The following is an 18102-nucleotide window of genomic DNA, read 5'->3' on the forward strand; positions in this document are numbered from 1 at the left end:
TCTTTTCACTTGGAAGAGCATCTATATGGAAGCAGGAGCTTTTGAAATAGAGGATTTCACAGAAGGGTATGACCAAACCTTGGAAAAAAGACAAAATCCACTCCTTTGTCATAGCCCCCAAGAAAGCTACTTATTTAAGCCTCCCTGAAGAGCGTTATAAAAGCATTCCCAGGCCAGTGCTAAGAAGATGCTGCTACAGTAGCACAGAGTGTTAAGTTTTAGTAAGCAGCTATAAAACTCCAGTAAAACCACAGGTATGCCCCCATTGCAATTCTCCTTCTGAGAAACTTTCCAGCCAGTACTTCAGGAAGTTAACTGGTCTGCAGGGTACCAGCAGATGTTTTTCCCAGTCACCTTTATTGGTAGAACTTCAAATTCAACAAATGCTTTCCCAACAGCTGCACTGCCCTTGCTTCCACTTCCAACAGTTGAAGATGGCACATAGTATAATCAACCAGGACAAAGATCCAGGATTCTAGTGGTAAAGTATAGTGAGGAGGAGGAGAGTGCAATCCTGTCACTTGAAGAAGTGGTCCAAAAGGCCCAATAATATGATTTATCAGGAAAAGACAGTCACTGTGTTGAGATTAGATACTGTGACAGCAACACACTTCTCTTTCTCAGTAACATGGTGAATATTTCTTTTCATGCTGTACAGTGCCAAGAGAGGCAAAGATCATAAGGACAGTTGTTACTCCTGTCATCATATTCAACAGATTGAAAATTAAATAAGAAATAAGCTGTAAAAGCCTAAGGTGAGTTTTAGAAACAGTGGAGGTCCTGGAGTTTCCTATGGGAGGCAGGGAACTCTTTTCACAAGAAAAGAAAAACTTAAGTCCTTGCTGAGTCTAAGCTTCTTCCCACATTCACTGTATGCAATTCTAGGATACCCTACTGCAAGAGGTCAGCTCGGGTAACCAGAAAGGCGATCTTCCAGCTCCCTTACAGAATAGCAAAGGGGAGTTTGTTGACATGTGGCAAAGGTACGTTGCACCAATTACCTCAGACCATCCGTTGGGACTGGTATGTGTGCATGTAACAGCAGCTTCATGGGCTGCATCTGAAAGAGCAGCTTGTGAAAGACTAAGCATGCAGCACAACAAACCTCTACCCCAGAAGGCTGAGGAAGCCAGCTGCCAGGAAAGTACGCTCCAAAGCAAACCACTCATCCTCCTACACCAAGATCGCCTCTCCAAGCATGTGTGTGGAGTTGCTTCCAAGCACTTACTCACCATGCAGATACCTAGCGGAACCACAAAATCCAAACGGTATTGTCTATGGATTGGCCAGTGGATAACAGCAGCTTTCAGCTACTAACAGCTTGGGCTGGATTTCAACCAGTTCCTCAGACACCAACAACCACACACAGATGCCCCAACAGCTCTCAAGCTACAGAAGTTCACTTCCTTTTGATCACGTAACACATTCAAAGAGGCAAAGGCACCGCCTTCTCATCAAGCCAAGAACAAGTCCTTGCTACCAGCACCTCACTGCCCCGGGGTCTGCTTCAATGTGGAGATAAAAGTTGAGAGCAAAGTAGCTGCCCATGCCGAGCCACGTATCCACCACATGCTAGACACCCACAGTGAACCAACCCAATGCCTGGTTGGACAGTCCACACCACAAGTTCAACCTAGCACCCTCAGGAGCCAGCAGTAGTTCAATCGGATCCAGACAGCGCAGCTGGATCCACGTGCTAGAACTCAGAAATGGGTTTTCCCAGCACACCGAGCAGTTTTGCAGAGTGGTGAGGTATCCTCAAGACAGTGAGAATACTAACTTGCATATTTAGAAGAAAGAAAATAAAACAACTACCATCTGCTCACAATGAAGCAAAAGCAAAGCTGTGAAAGGCTTCTTTTGAAGCCTTCTATTGAGCAAACCAGCAGGTTAGGAAGGAGGGCAGTGAGAGAAAAGCACAAAGGGGACAACTTCGGTGCAAAAATGATGGGAGGAAACTGCTGCTGAGTTGTCCCCGTGAGCCTGCACTGCATGGCAGGTACAGACACAGACAGATGCAGATGTTGACAGAGCAGGGACAAGCCAGCTTCTCCAGGCACCTGCAGGTGTTGCACCCACCTGCCAGCAGCCCAAGCAGGCTCCACTTGTCCTCACCCAAAGCTAAACAGACCTGTGACAGAGACACTGCTGAAGTCAATGCTAGAGTTAACATCTCCAGAGCTAAGCAGACTACTGGGGCCAATGAGCACCACGGAAGCAGACCCGCGCAACTCAAGATAACAATTTACAGTCCTGTCTCACAGCTGGCCCTCTGACTCTACACCAAACCCACAACAAGCTGCCTTGTGGTACACTGTCAGCTCTGCACCTTAAGGAACACGACCTGGGGCACAAGACCTGTCCCTCATGCTTGGGCCGCAGCTGGTTCCCTGTAGGCCTGCTAGGTAGGGGAGGAAAAGCAAGGACTTGAGACTCCCCTTTCTCCAAGCTCAGCAGAGGGGCGCACAGACAGAGCCATGCACCACCATGGTCTGCAGGCAAACTGCAGCAACCTATCTTCTCACTCAGACAGCAGCAGACTGTTTTCAATGAAACTATCACTGCCATGAGAGAGTGCAGTCCTGCCTCTTCCTCTCCAACCCATGTCACGCCTTTCTTCTGTCACCACAAGCCTTTGATAGCTTAAGAACCAGAAGGACAGATAAAAGATTGGAGAAATCGAGCCCGGCTAAATAATCCAGGGAGAAAGATACAGACACAAACCATAAAGCCACGCAGATAATAGAGATAAGTTAGCAGTTTCCCCCATTTAGATCTCTGTGCAACCAGACATCATTCCTTTGAGAAAGGTGATGGACAATCAGACCGCTGACAGGACAGTCTTCTGCTGCAGGATTCATTTAAGAAGTGATAGGAAACTGATCAAACATTTATGTAATTGAGGGGTGTACCAAGTATTTATGAGGGTGGCTTAAACCTTTTCCTAAAGTTTCTACACATCTGAGGTTATGTTTGGGACATAAGGAGTTTCAAACAAGTCACAGGGGAGAGGACAACACTAAAGTGTGCTTTACCTTCTGGATAGAAGAACTGGGAGCAGACAAAGAACTCACCCTGCCCGTAAGAGTGAAACAGGCACTTAGCACAGACACATTAAGGTATGAAATACCAGACTCCCCAAGCCCTGAGCAACAGGGCACCCACGAGCCTCCAGCTGGAGCTTGTGCCCCACTCAAGTGCCCAGGAACCTTGCAGCGGGCAACAACAAATGGTGCCCTAGTTTACCACTTCCAGTCCCTGGGAGTAGTATAATCCATGATAGCAATGCATTTGCTCTTCCCAACATAAAGGTATGCTATGCCTCTGATTAGTCTAAGCCTCAAAAGAAAAAGAAAAAATGCAGGAACTTGCAGGTATGCAAGAAGCTTATGAGAGTCTGCATTTTCAAAACATAATTTAGAGCCTGACCATGCATCAAAGGGCCAGAGTCTTCAGACAAGGAATTCTTCTAGATACAGTAATAGTTACGAAGTAACTAAGAGTAGGGGTTTTAAATGAAAGCTAAGAAATGCAACTTTAATTCCCAGGAAATGACAAAAGTAGTGTTCAAAGCTTCTACTGGCCGCAAAACTTCAGTGCTCTAATAAGACTTGACATTTAGATGCTGCTGCCATAGAACAGCAGCATTCAGCTCTTGTTCCAATGGCAGCCTGGTAGGGTGTTCTCTCAGGAAAGAGTCATAGAACTGTTTGGTTGAAAAGGACCTTTGAGATCATTGAGTCCAACCGTACCTGTCCATTACTAAATCACATCTCCGAGCACCCGTCCACTCGTCTTCTAAACACCTCTGAGGATGGTGACTCAACCACTTCACTGGGCAGCCCATTCCAGCGCCTAATAACTGTTTCAGTGAAGAATTTTTTTCCTAATCTCTACTCTGAACCTACTCCAGTGTAACTTGAGGCCATTTCCTCCTGTCCTATCACTTGTTACTCGGGAGAAGAAACCAGCACCCACCTCGCTACAACCTCCCTTCAGCTGGTTGTAGAGAGCAATGAGGCCTCCCCTTAGCCTCCTTTTCTCTAGGCTAAACAACCCCAGTTCCCTCAACTGAGGAATCACCTCTTAGTTGATCTCCAGCAGGCAACAGGATTAATGTGGCCAGACTTTGAATGAAGTTTGCCACTTGAGTCAATGTAGCAGCTTCAAATTCTAATTCACAGCACCTCAGAGCATTACTTTCCCTGTAAGCTGACACAGACAGGCCTCAAGAGGCAGCATCGATGCTACCCAGTAGCAGACCCTTGCATACAAAGGAGTATCAGCTCTCAAACTGCAGTCCAGTGCTCCCCACAGAGCATCCCTCCACCACAGGACATCCCCCACCTAGCTCCATCCCAGCAAGCTTTGCATAAGCAAGAGCCACCTCATTTACAGCCAGCACTCAGCAACTCTACAGACAACACTGGGGCCACAGGGACACAGTCTGCAGTTCAGAGCTGAGCATCAAAATCCCAGCCCCAGCAAGAATGCAATGACCCCTCACCAGGAGTTTGGGTGTGTAAGCCAGAGTCAGCATCCCCCACACCACTGCTAAGACCTTTACTGCTGCATCAGGAGGTTGTTTTGGTGGTGAACAACTATTCCCCAAAGAGTCAGCCAAGGTCTCCACTCAAACTGAACTGCACAAGGCAAATTTAAGCACAGAGGGGAGTGCTGGAGCAGGAAAATCAAGTTATAGGTGAAAAAACTGCCCTCTCGTTTGGGTTTTGGTTATTTTTGGTGGTTTTCGTCTGTGTCTGTGTTTTACTACCACCCAACTCCCTATTCACTCTTCTTTACTTCTTCAGCATAGGGTCAGGACTAGCTTCCACTTTTCTTGGGCACATTATTTGGGTGTGTGCTTTACAAGAACTGTAAATTCACAATTTCTGGCACTTATAACAAAAAGTTAAAAGTGCCCCTAAAGGGCACACAGCTCACTCCTTTGCAGAATATTTGCATTTCAACATTCACCACTAAAAACGGATGTCAAAGGTTGAGGGGTGGATTTTTTTTTTTTTTTTTTTTCAGCATTTGAAGATAAAAGTATTTTCACGGCCACGAAATTTGTTCAGCAGCTTAGGGAGACCATCTGTCTCCATGGGTGGTACACGCTGGTGACTTGGAGGACACTGACAGCAGGGGAAAAGAAATCACATGGCAAATGCCTTAAGTACAGGGTAGGCTGGAGCACATGCTGCTCTTGTACTTCTGGACAGTGCTGATTTTGAAAGGCAAACCAACAAGAAGGGAAATCCCTGCAGATGAAACCAAAGGCACTTCCCCTATGCCACCTCTTTCAGCAGGACAAAGCCAAGCAGCTCCACATCAGGAAGCAAGTAATACCATACTAGCCAGGGGGATTAATAATTGACAGCAGGCCCTTCTCTTACAAATAGGCTTGTAAACTTTTAAAGTATTAAGTATCTAAAAAATGTGAGACCGCCCCAGGGTATAACAATCACCCTGCACCACTTGCAATCGTTGCATAGTGCATTTGGAGGAGCACAGTACAACTGGTACCTGGGCTGTGGTCCAGTAGATGCTCCTCCTGGTGAAAAGGAGCGGAGAGGCAGTGTGTGTACAAGAGGCAGCAGGAAAGATCAAAGATCGAGAAATATGCAGAAAGGCAAGAAGCTAGGGAAACGCGCTCCTTTTAGAAAAGCAGAGACCTCCCAGGCTTTGGAGGCAGGCTTTACCACATCAGAAACTCCAGGATGAATTGTGCATGCAGTCAGATACTAGCTCATCCTAGACTTTTCCCTCCCCTCTAATGAGAGGCGCCTGGCACTCCAGGAGTCTGCTGTTCACTGCTGTCGCAAACAAATATCCTCCCACTGAGGTGTTGCTCTGACCCAAGTAAATGCCCTCGCTGGTCTTTATTGGCCAGACACCGCATGCACCATCAAACAGACCCTCGTAAAACTGAACAAGGCACCATTCCCGTAACTCATCTGGGGCATCAAAGGAGACTGTTCCCGGCTCAGCAGGCAACAGCACACATTTTTTCAAAGGCTACTGGAAAATTCTCTTCTGCAATTCCACAGGTAGCCTCACAGCTAGAGCAATCAAGTGAACTGCTCACGGCAGCACCATCCTTCAGGAGGCAAAGCAGCAGGCACAGGCAGGAAGGGGGAAAGGTATGGCCTGCGACTAAGAATGACTAACAATGCAGTTGGAAGTCTTTTCCCACTAAGTCATGATTAGTTTAGCTCCCAGTCAGAGCTTCCTTCCCTATCTACTGCATGGCTACCCCATGGCACAGGGTGTTTGAAGGGTGCTAATGCTCAGCTGCCCATGCCTCCCAGCTGTGGACAGAGCTCCATGCTTCCTTTCCTGAACTTGCAGAAAAGCAGCCCAGCTGCAGAGACGATGAGCTGTAAAAAAGCAGTTGTAAACACCCGGTTATGTGAAGTGCTCCCACAAAGACATTGGCTTGGACACTGCTTGGACGTCACAAGTCTAACACCTCTCAGTTAGTGCTAAACAAGCTGCTCAGGAGCAAACAGCTCAACTCCTTCAGGAGCTTCACACCTGCAGATGCAATTAACACCCATTTAACCGGCAATCCCAGAACTTCTAGGGATGAGAGATGTTTAATGCTGATGTGCTGATGCTCATCAGGTTTGGTGATGGGCGGGGGTGGCGGAGGCAGTTACAGAAATGCTGTCAGGGTGCCTTGTACAGATTTTGGGACAGAAAAAAAACATTCAGGATTGAGGTTTAATTTCACACAGGCTCGAGGCTATGGCGACAGAGCTGCTTTGCAAAGTCACACATTTGTAGAACATGGTATGCTAGAAAGCTCCTGTAATCAAGGCGGCGGGACAGTTAACAAGTTGTTTTGCTACAGAACAAGCTAAAACCTCATCAGCTCAATCTCTTTCATGACAGCGTTTGTCACATGGAAAGATGGCGAGGGTTGAAGCAACCCCAGGGAGGAAGAAGGGTCAGTGTAATACCTCTAGGCCCTGGGACCACAGACGAATCTGACAGATTTTACCCATGCTGGAAACAGAAAGAAAGGCACCTATATGCCATGGAAACTTTCCTTTTTGGAGTGCAGGGAGATTTTAGGACATCACAACCTTGAGAGAAGTGTCGACAACTCTAGGCAAGAGCACTCTGTACAGTTCAAATGTTGACCAGGTGTTCTTCATTAGAAAAATATCAACCTGATAAGGGGAGGCATATTGCCTTGTTGTAAGATCAGATGCACATAAGCAGCACTACAAATGCAGGCTGGAATATAGAGAAGCTTATTCATACTCCTTCACTAAGGACCATGGCCCCAGTGGCACCAAGGGACACAGAGAAGAGAGTGCTCATCAGATTAGATCAGTAAACACTGACAGGCTAGAGATCAGGTTTTTAAGCCATAGGTTCAAGACATAGGAGACTGACAACCCAAAGCAGTTGGGTCAAAAGTGGCATCAGCTTCCAACCATGCAATTCTCTTTCAGCTCTGGTTTGTCTTAAAAGCGAAAGGGTTCAAGCACCACCTAAAACAGCTACTCTGCTGCATCCAGTTCACCTGGGAGACAGGCTGAATGATTTCCCCTTCCACAAAATGTGTTTGTCTCTGCTTTGTTTTGTAGGCATGTACAAGCCAGGAGATCTCTATTGATAGCTCCTGCTGGGAAGATACAGGCTTGTCAGAGACAGGTACCTGTTTTGAGGAAACAGCTGCTCCCTTCTTGGATTTTAAAAACACAGTTCTGCATCCATCCAAATGCAAATAAGTATCATGGGTACAGGCAATGCTCTAACAGACTTCTCACATACAGAGCTGCTATTTCTGAGCAGTAAGCTCTTCTTGAATAGATGGAGAGAACATTAACCAGTTCTCGTTTGTCTGCAAAAGCATTACCTTGATTCTAAAGGCATACAGCAGGTTCATAATGGCAAGGCTGTGCCAGGAAGGACAGAAAAGCAGACTGAAGCTCTCTGTACTTCATACAGCTCAACACATACAAACTATCATGGCCCTGCTCAATGAGCAAAAGTGAGGATAAAGACCCACTCTCAGACATTTCTAACTCCCGAAAACCAAAACTATACTGAAGCCCAGCATTCAATGTGTAAGACCAGTAATTACCATGTGTATTTGAAGCCATTCATTTTTCTGAGCTGTCTAGACTAGCAAAACTCTAGGGTGGGGAAAGAGTACTCCTGGAAAGGAAGAGAAGATATTTAACACTAACTACAGAAAAGGAGGGTTTTCTCCAGCAATATCCTTCCTACCTAGCTTCAGTTTCTTCTGATGGCTCAGAACTATGGATGGCAGGTGATCCTATCTGTAGGGACAAACCAAAGCCTTAGCTGCAAATCCAAACCTCAACTCACTAAACTATCAGCCTTACAACAGAAAAGTTGTCTACTGTGGCTCTTCCCCATCTTTGTTTCCCTTTGTTGTTGCTTTCAAAAGTCTGGCAAGCATCCCCACCCAACCCCTCTCTCTCCCATTTCCTCAGGCTTGACCTTTCTTGCATCTATTACCTGCTCTTTACCCATACATACCACCATAAATCATTCGTCCTGCATGGCAACCCCTCCTACCAGGAGCAGCAGAGCAGTCAGTAAGTTAAGACTTGGCTCCATGTTCACCAGGACTCCAATTTAATTTTTACCTACTCCCCAGGCTCCTGAATCAATGCCAAAGGGAACGTTCACTTTGGCAAACAAACCTCCCAGAAGAAAAGTTACAGCCAAAGTGCTGGGGGTGGGACCAAGCGAGCCCATTATAGGTCGATTATAATATGAATCTGGGGAACTACTCCCAAATATGCTTACCCTCCTGGACCTAGGGCCCTCAGGGGCAGAGATGAATACCTAACTCAGCATTTTCAGCTTCTTTGCTCCATTTGGAGCCAGGTAGGGTGGAAAATCCTGTCTGTACCCTGCCTAGCATAAACATGGTTTTCCAGAAGGCTGGCTGAGCTACTGTTTTCTTCCTTTCTTCCCCAGAAAGTCTACCTTGCTCGTACTTACACAGCAGTTCCCTCCACCTCAAGAGAAAAGACCTAGAATTTGGCAGCTTCCACCTTGGATTAAAAAGGTTGATATTAACAATTTTACTGTGGAAAATCCAGGCCTACTCCAAGAAGCAACACCAAGCAAGGTGTCTCAAGTACCTTCTCACCACCAGCCTCTCCACAGTATACTGGATTGTTGAAGAAGACAGACTCCATGGACAGCCAGGGAACAAAACTAAAGCGATTTGGGAACATGAAGAGGACAAAAGGCTGGACTGAGGCAGCAAGGTTCTGACTACAGGAGCAGTTAAGATTGCTATACCTGTTACTTCCTCCTTCCAGGTGGCAGCCCACAACCTAAACCCCTTTTAAAAATGTTGGGGTGAGGCAAGCATGCATGGTAGCAAATGGAGAGCCCAGAGGCAGTGACAAGTAGTATATACATATTTCATCATAGCTACCGCTACCTTTCCAGCATACCCACAAGGCTGCTTCTCCAGTCTTCCTGAACAATCCAAACTGCTCCTGCACGTTTCCACGTTTTCCCATCAGTACATCTCCCATCCCACCACCACTGTACCTCACAGCTGACCAGAAGCACAAGTGACTCTGACTGACATTTCACCAACAAGCATGTCAAGACCTGTATGGAAACCTTGCAAACTTATGCTGTGGAGGTGTTCAGAAGTTCCCAAATTTATCATGTTTTACATAAACATCTCACGATGGTAAGCCTTTAGCAGTTGAAGGAGATAACAACTACATTCACTTCTTGCACTGTTTATCATATTGGGGTCACTCTGTATCAAGAACAGCAGCCCTAATAGTTTAAACACAAACAATTCTCTGTGTTGCTTGCAGAGATATAGAGAAGGAACTCTTCCTTAGTTGGGAGACATTTGGCCACTGATCAAACCTACAGGGTTTTACCTTTATGTTATTAACGATGCAAAGACACACATGCTTCAAAGCATATGTCAATACACGGTATGCTCATCCATCAGCAATTAAGGAAAAAGCAACACCAGTTACCATTATTAGACACACTTGATGAGACCCTCCTGTAACACAAGACACTGAAGCATCTACATACTGCAAGGTTTGGATTCAATTCACCAAACAAAATTGCAATCAGCTTGCCAAAAAATCAGAAGTTATTAATTTTCCACACATCTCTTATTTCACCCTAGGTTTTACAACTCTTTGCTACCCTCACATCAGCCAAGGCATTTGAAAAACCTTGCTGCAAAGAGAGAACACTCTTTCTAACCCACGTGCTATTAAACATTAAGTCTTGATTATGTCTAAAAATATTAAGTCTTGATTTTCAAGCAAATTCTTTGCCTCTGATTACTTACACAGTTAAAGCTTAATTCCTCTTAATATAAACTCCTAATCTACCACCAAGCAAACAGCAAGCTCTCAAATCAAACCTGCACACTGTGTGTGTATATATAGGTATGTACACACATGTACTGAACTTTCTATGCAGAATTCACTTACGAGAGAACTACCCAGCACACCTCAAGGCATGAGCTGTGGCAGAGGGAACTCTTTGGTAGTCATCTTTCCATCTCATGAGTCTAAAAGGCCATGCTGGATCTGTCGCCTACTGCGGAGGAAATTTTAAGATTAAAGAAAAAAAAACAAAACCAAACAACCCAAAACCCAACACTGTTTCACAAGAAAACCAACACAGATTCAGTTCATTTTTAAAAATCCTTAAAGAGACCTTTCATTAAGTCAACGGGAGCAGTTTGATTACAGAAGAGTGGCTCTCCATCACATTTTACAGGGTAGGAAAATACAGCAGAGTCCAGGCCTAGTTCATCCAAAAGGCCTTGAGTTCTTTGATTAAGCCAGAAACAGCATCCAGGAGTGAACTCCCAGACTTGAGCTTCAACCACTAAATCCGCTTCAAAGCAATTCTGTTGCTAAGCTAATGGCTGCAGGAGACACTTAAACCAGCAGACACGAATCTCTCCATCTGCAATAGATACGCATGCCATAGGGGTCTGGACAGGATAAGCTGAACAGACGTTTAAGTGCACATACAGCCTGACGAATCTTCAGGGCTGAGCTTCACAGGGTACAGGAACTAAGATTTCCAGAGAACCTCACAGGGTGTGAGAACTAAGGAGATTGTGACACCTGTCCACTCTTGTACCTTTCCCGAGGTAAGTGTTAATCCTAGCAGGAAGGTGGAAGCAGGCTTGCATGTGTCATACCTATATTGTAGAGCTCCCAAACGCTCCTGGATACATCTAACTCAAACTGATCCATACCTATGACAGAAAAGTCATCATGCTACAGAACCAAACCAGAAGCAGCATAGCACTGCCAAAAAAAAGGCACCTACATGTGCCCCAGTACTCATTAAAAATTATTATTCCTAAATGCCTGAACTACTGGGAGATTTTTGGCTGCATCAAGACAACTGCTTCAGCAGGACTAAGTGCTATTTCCCTCAAACCAACACAAAACTGCAGAAAATTGCTGATTTTGGAAATAAGGAAAGAGTCCCCAGTCACTGGAAGCAGCCTTCAGATCCTACGGTGTAGCTGCCTGGCTAGGTACTTCAAGGTAGCCCCAGCCTGCCACAGGAATGGGCTTCAAAGCAAAAACACCTGAACGCAAACATTTCAACTGGCTGCAAAAGGCGCACACAGGTTCAGTTTGGTTACTTTGGAGAGAATCTAGGACTTCTCCGGAGGAGGATTCAGAAACGTGTGATATCGCACGTACAAAAGTGATACCTACCTCAAGTGCCCCAAGCTGTAGTATCGTGACTCTCCATCTGTTGACCGAACTACCTTGACAGTAAACATGGGCTGCAGCTGCCGCAGCTCCAGCAGCACAATAGCCAGGTAGTGAATGAAGAGCAGCGCATCCACCAGAGACACCGCGTACTGCACTATTCCTTGGTAGTTGGTGTCCTTCGAGTCCAAGATGCGAACGCCGTAAAAGAGCCAGTAGGAAAACACGAACAGGAATATAAGGACCAACAGAAGGGCCCGAAATACAAACACCCTCGGTATATCTGCCTTAGGCTGGCGAAAAAACAAAGCCCAGGTCCCAATCAGAAGAATGAGGAGTTTAAAAGCCACAGAGATGAACAGTCCCTCACAGACAGTACCACACGGCTCCAGATCATCCCGCCACAGGATCTGGGGTAACAGAATGAAGGCGATGGGGGTAAGGAAGACAAGGAGTCCAAGAACAGCTGCCACTGTTAAGCCCAGGTAACGTTTGCAGTCCAACCCAACACTGTCTTCCAGATCCTTACTGATCCGGGCAATGTCCTCCTGGGAAATGCTGTGCTCGGATGTGCCTGTGATTGCTGTCGTGGTCTCACCCCAGTTGTCATCCTACAGGGAGGAAGAGATAAAAATAATATTGAAACAATCAGGTTATTCCTTCCACGTCTTCTATTTTTCTTGCCTGAAAAAAGACTGCTACGAGAGACTTAAGTGCCAGAAAAAAAATATTGCTAAAGCAACACCTTCACTATGTTGAATAATCAACCCTGAAAATTAACAAATGTTTGAAAACAACAGCAGCTTGTCCAACCAGTAACTACAGATGTTAGGTGTTAAAAAGCTGTAACTATAGAGCATGTAGCTCAGCTTGCTATGCCACTCACTGCACCCCAGGGGTTCTTCTTCCAGCACACTTAATGAGCAATATCACATAACTCTCGGAATCTGCCGTAATAATCAGTTCCCATGTGCAGGGCAAAGACTAACACTCTTCCAAGCCTACAAATTCTGCAGTATAAGTGCACCACAGAAGCATCTAGAAGGGAAACTTTCATTTCAGTGTTTCAAGCCAGTTGTTGTTACACAATCAAAAACACGTTCACACATTATTTTTCTATCCATAACAGAAGCAACCACACTTCCAGCAAGTTCCTCCTCTTTGTTTTCTTTTATTCTCCTCTACAGCAGCACTGATCTCAATAGTTCGCATAATCTAATAAAAGTTTATTGAAAACAAATCGCATGTGGTCAAAGGATATTTTCAGGTATGGGGCAATAAATGTAGATTATCTGAGACTACCAAGTAGCTCAGGTATGAGAGTCCAGGACACTGTCAGAAGCCACTCAGCCACAGAGAAGCTTACCTGAAAGAGTCATCATACAGTTAAGCTTCAGATTACATTATGTTTTCTGATAGTCTCATTTCTTCCCTATCCAATGTGAGAGGACTTCTGCAAGCTAGTTCTCCCATGGTGCCTCCAACTGCTCCTCCCTGCTGCTGGCAGGACCACAGCATTAAACTGACATGTATGGATTTGACTCACAGCTGCTGCTTGAATGACTCATGTACATGAAGACTCCTGATGCTTCCCACAAATACACAAACAGTGGCAATGCATTTGCTTTGCTAGCTGGTACCCAACACCTTCATAGCTGCAACGCTCATTCAGAAGCATGTTTTGCTCTTCCTCCTATCCTCCCAAGCATCTTCCTGAAGCCTGTGCCATTTATAGGATTTCCAGCTTCTCCAGCTATGTAAGCTAACCAGAGCATTTTGCTTTAAACGGGCATAGTTTGAAACCTTTATTCACTTCTTGAAAAGAGGAAAAAAAAGTGCCTTCAAGAACCTTTGGGAAAGGACAGAGGCAGCATGACTACTTTGAACAATTCCAGGGATTTAACTTCTAATGCACTCCAAGACATGAATACCTTCCACGCCCAGAGCAGTAGGATTTTGAGACAGAGCAACCATAAACAGTCGGTGTCTTCAATTAATATGAGGGCTTTTTGATTCACTTCTCACCAAAACAGAGGACTCAGAAGAGATTTCTGCATTGTAGCATGTCCTGAAAGGCAATGCAGTATGTCCAATGTGTCCAGTAAAGCAATTTAAGCATTTAAACTATTTTATGTTTATGTATGAAATAGGTCTGCATAGTTTCCTCCATTTGACAAGCTGAGTAACTGTGCAGGAGAGAGAAAGGACAGAAGCACCACAGGAGCTTAAGCCTACAACCCAGAAGACAACAGGCAACCCTAGTCTCAGTCTGCCCCTTACAACAGTTCTTCCCACTTTAAGAGGCACATGCAAAAAAAACTGTAATTATATGGAAATATGAGTCTAAACCTCTGGTGATGCAAAGTTGTTGGACGCAAGCAAGGGCACCCTGTTCACTAGTCTTGCTCGTGCATCAACTGATTTTGCTCTGGCTTTAATTCACATTGAGAAGATCCACAGGAAAACAAAGGCTTAAGAATTCACCAGCATCTTTAGATCTATTTGAAGTAGTTGATGGAATTCATGAAAACAAGCATCTGACTAGGAAATACCAAAATGTAGTACATGAAGTGAGCTACATGAATACTAGTACAAATGTTACTGTAGACAGCTTGGGTGGAAACTGGGCATCATCAGGTTATGGCTTTTGGATTTTGTCTGCTTGGTTTTTTCTCCACTCAAAGGGCAAAGGTAGATCCCCACAGTCAAGGATTAATATATCCCAAGTCCAGCCCAGGAGGCACTGAAACATCGTGCATTCTATGTCTTGCAACATGAGCCATTCTTTGAAAACTAATTCGTACCTTCACATCAACTGCTAGAGCACAGAGTCCTGGATCCATCCTATGTGCAATCTCAACCCAGAATTATTCCATTCTTTATTTAACCCAGTGATAATACACTACTTTTCACCAAGTTCACCTTCCTGCCCAGGTATTTCAGGTTAGTTTTACATTTATTGCCTCCTTTTCCTACTGGGATTCTGGTCCTAATGTGCTTTACGTGATTACGTAGAGCAAATCCTGTTTAAAAACAAAAGTGCACATACCGGTGAAAGGGTTGACCTGTTTCTATACAGCTTGGTAGATGATGCTTTGGAGATGGAGGGAAATCAGTGGCCGAGGAGTAGTCGTATCAGCACTGTTGCTGTCAAAAATAATGCTCTTGGCAAAAGACAAAACGCATGTGCTGGTAAGTCCTATCCTCCATTCCAGAAACCACACTCCATGTTTGTTTTCAATTCCTCCTTACCTGGCCATCCTCTGCCCGTGAGGCATCATTCCCAAGCAGCGGCTCTGCAGGAGGTGTCTGGATAGTGACAGACTTCTCAGAACGACTGCCGTCTTTGCTTCGTGGAGATTTGTGCCTGTCCCGGCTCCTTTTCCAACAGAGCAAGGGAGAACAACATTACCAGAGTTTCAGAGCTGAGTCCAGAACCTGCTACACCTCTACCTGCAGCAGGCATCCTAAGCATTAGGACCTAGTCATGCTTGCCCATCTCTTGGTTGATACTGACTCAATCTGAAACAAAACAAGCTTTGGAAGAGGCAGAGAGAGACCTTGCCCAGAACAGCCTACAGCCTGCTGGCTAGAGCAGTCCACCCTCAGTGACAGAGCGGAGAAAATGGGACAGGGGTATACTCCCACCATCTCATCTTCCACTAAAATAGCTTCTGCCAGTGCTGCATTTAAAAGAGAAGCTCCCTTTCTCCCAAGAACTCGTAACTCCATTTGGCATTAATTGGTCTACACAGCCCTTCACCTGCAATAAAGCATCCCACAGAGAGGTGTACAGTTAAAATTGATCAAGACTGCTTTATTTCCTGCAAAGTAAAACCTTGTCAACTAGGACCTTAACATTGTAGGACACTTGGTGAACTTCATTTCCACTGGTTAATAACCTCCGGTTTACCTCTTACAAAGGCAGCAAGAACATAAAGGGTACCAGGGTAGTGCTTGCTTCCAGAATACCCTTGTAGATCTCATGGCTTCTCATCCAAGAGTGTCTCAAGACGAGTTAAGCCCCATCAATCCACTAGTCAGTATTTTCCTACCTGGACAGGAAAGCAGCCTTTGTACCAGAGACCCTCACTGGGCTTAATGACCAGGCTAAAGCTCAGGAGCATCCAGCGTCCCAGCTCTGCTTTCTCCATTCCTTCTCCCTCAGAACTACCAAACCCCAAAGGCTTCACGGGATGAGACTTTTTCCTGTTCACAGTATGAGGCTTTAAGATTTTGTATGTTGTTTTGGGAACTTCGAAGTTTCCACATGGCATTCTAAGCTTCAAAGGGCAATTCATATTGGGGGTGGTGACATTAAAGAAAGGAGAAAAGGCAAACGAGATTTTTTACATATAACTGGATTGTGAGCAAAAAGACTTCATGTCATGGAAGAATTGCTTTCCAACCACACAGTTCAACTGCTTCTGAAGTGCAAAGTTATTTTGGAACAGCTCAGTTCTAAGTTGCAAAGACTGTAAGTGACACATGTTCTGTATATACAACTAATGAAAATGGAGGGGAAAAAAAAAAAGGATAATGTTTCCAAGTAATCTGAAGTTTTAGAGCAAGATGAGTCTTGAGGCTGCTGAACTACCTCAACAGAGAGGACTTGCTATTCAAGTTCAAAAAAGCCTGACTTCTAATCCAACTGATGCCCATGAATGACTACTTGTAGACTCAACTGCCACTCAAACTCTATTAAAACAACCCCACACCAACAACAGAGCAGCCGGGAGGACAGTGGGGAGACATAGGAAATCTTATTGTAAAACAATAAAGAAACAGCATCAGAAAAGAAAACAACTGGCAATTATAAATTTAGGAAGACTGACGCATCTTATCCTCAGAGACTCTACTCATCCCTTGCACTTTGAAAGCAGAGTTAAGTAATCTTTGCCTTCTACTGGCACTCTCCCAGTCTTTCTGGCCCTACATGACCTCAGCGAGCATCCAAAAGGGTGAGCATCATTAAATTAACAGCATTATTGCTTCCAGTCTCCTCACTGGGCTCCTCATGAGGACTTCCCACATGTATCAGCTCCAGAGCTGTGGCCCAACTGACTTCATCTTGGCTTATGATTTTTTTCCTACAGGACATGTCCTAGCTTAGAGAAGCAAGTAATTAAAAATAAACATTTCCTTACCCTTGTCTGTGGGCTTTTTTGGAGTGACCTGAGTAGTGGGAGTATCCCGAATACGTCGATTCTGTATCCATTGCAGCAGACATCAGGTCTGCACAGAAGGGGCACAGATTTTACTTAGAAGAGTAGTTTCTGGTGCTTCTGGCGTGGAGTCTGTGGTAAAAGTGCTTTTCTGTGTACTCTTTGCTTCCCAGTCATCAGTGAGGTCTGGTCCTCGGGGAGCAAGTAAGCTTCATTTACAAGGAATCCGATCAAAGAGGGCGGTGTTCAGCTCCTCACGACGGACCTAAGGAAAGACAAATGGGCATGGAAGTGCACGCTAAGCAAAGCCAACCAGCATTCCTACTGTGGCAACTCCTTCACCCTGGCCACAAGTCACCGCTCATCATACCGTGCTCAGTTTGCAAGCTCATCATGGCCAATATCTCTTTCTAGTCTAGAAAAATGCATGCATTTGTAGAACTTTAAATAATTTGATAGCACATCTCTGTTTTGCAAAGTCTAGCCCATTCACGTAAAAATCCATAATCACAGAATCCCTAGGTTGGAAAAGACCCACCGGATCATCGAGTCCAACCATTCCCATCAATCACTAAACCATGCCCATTAGCACCTCATCCACCCATCCTTTAAACACCCCCAGGGAAGGTGCCCACCTCCCTGGGCAGCCTGTTCCAGTGCCCGATGACCCTTTCTGTGAAAAAATTTTCCCTAATGTCCAGCCTGAACCTCCCCTGGCGGAGCTTGAGGCCGTTCCCTCTTGTCCTGTCCCCTGTCACTTGGGAGAAGAGGCCAACTCCCTCCTCTCCACAATCATTCAGGTAGTTGTAGAGAGCAGCCTCCTCTTCTCCAGGCTAAACAACCCCAGCTCTCTCAGCCGCTCCTCCAACCCCTTCACCAGCTTCATCGCTCTTTATTTTTTTCTTTTTTGTTAAGATGTTTCTATTTAATATTGAAACACAGAATTTTAGGACATCCTTAAGATAACACTGATAAGAGTCCTGTCTGAAACCTAAATGAGTTTTAGGAATTCAAGTTCTAGCTTTGGAAGGAAGAGGAAGCCTAGGACTATATCTGTGCTAGTAACCTAAAAATGTCCAGGAGCTGTCTTTGGCATGGAGGCAACCTGGCATGATGCAGCCCATATCATTAATAATAAATGTTTTTAACCCTCCAAGTCAGGGCAGTTTCATCCAAACAGCAAACTGGAATTACTATAGCAC

The 18102-nt window shown here is 45.1% G+C and overlaps 1 protein-coding gene across 1 annotated transcript in view; it reads right to left on the reverse strand.

Annotated features, from left to right (window-relative positions):
• Positions 1-18102, reverse strand: part of VANGL1 (VANGL planar cell polarity protein 1) — a 46285-nt gene that overhangs the window by 19567 nt on the left and 8616 nt on the right. Inside the window, exons 2-4 of the mRNA XM_069866994.1 lie at positions 16883-17165; positions 14988-15114; positions 11739-12346 (exon numbers count right to left, since the gene is read on the reverse strand). Of these exons, the coding sequence (XP_069723095.1) occupies positions 11739-12346; positions 14988-15114; positions 16883-16965 (818 nt within the window). The 5' untranslated portion in view covers positions 16966-17165. The remainder of the gene's footprint in view (positions 1-11738; positions 12347-14987; positions 15115-16882; positions 17166-18102) is intronic.

This window comes from Phaenicophaeus curvirostris, chromosome 1 (assembly GCF_032191515.1).
Source record: "Phaenicophaeus curvirostris isolate KB17595 chromosome 1, BPBGC_Pcur_1.0, whole genome shotgun sequence".
Classification (NCBI taxonomy): domain Eukaryota; kingdom Metazoa; phylum Chordata; class Aves; order Cuculiformes; family Cuculidae; genus Phaenicophaeus; species Phaenicophaeus curvirostris.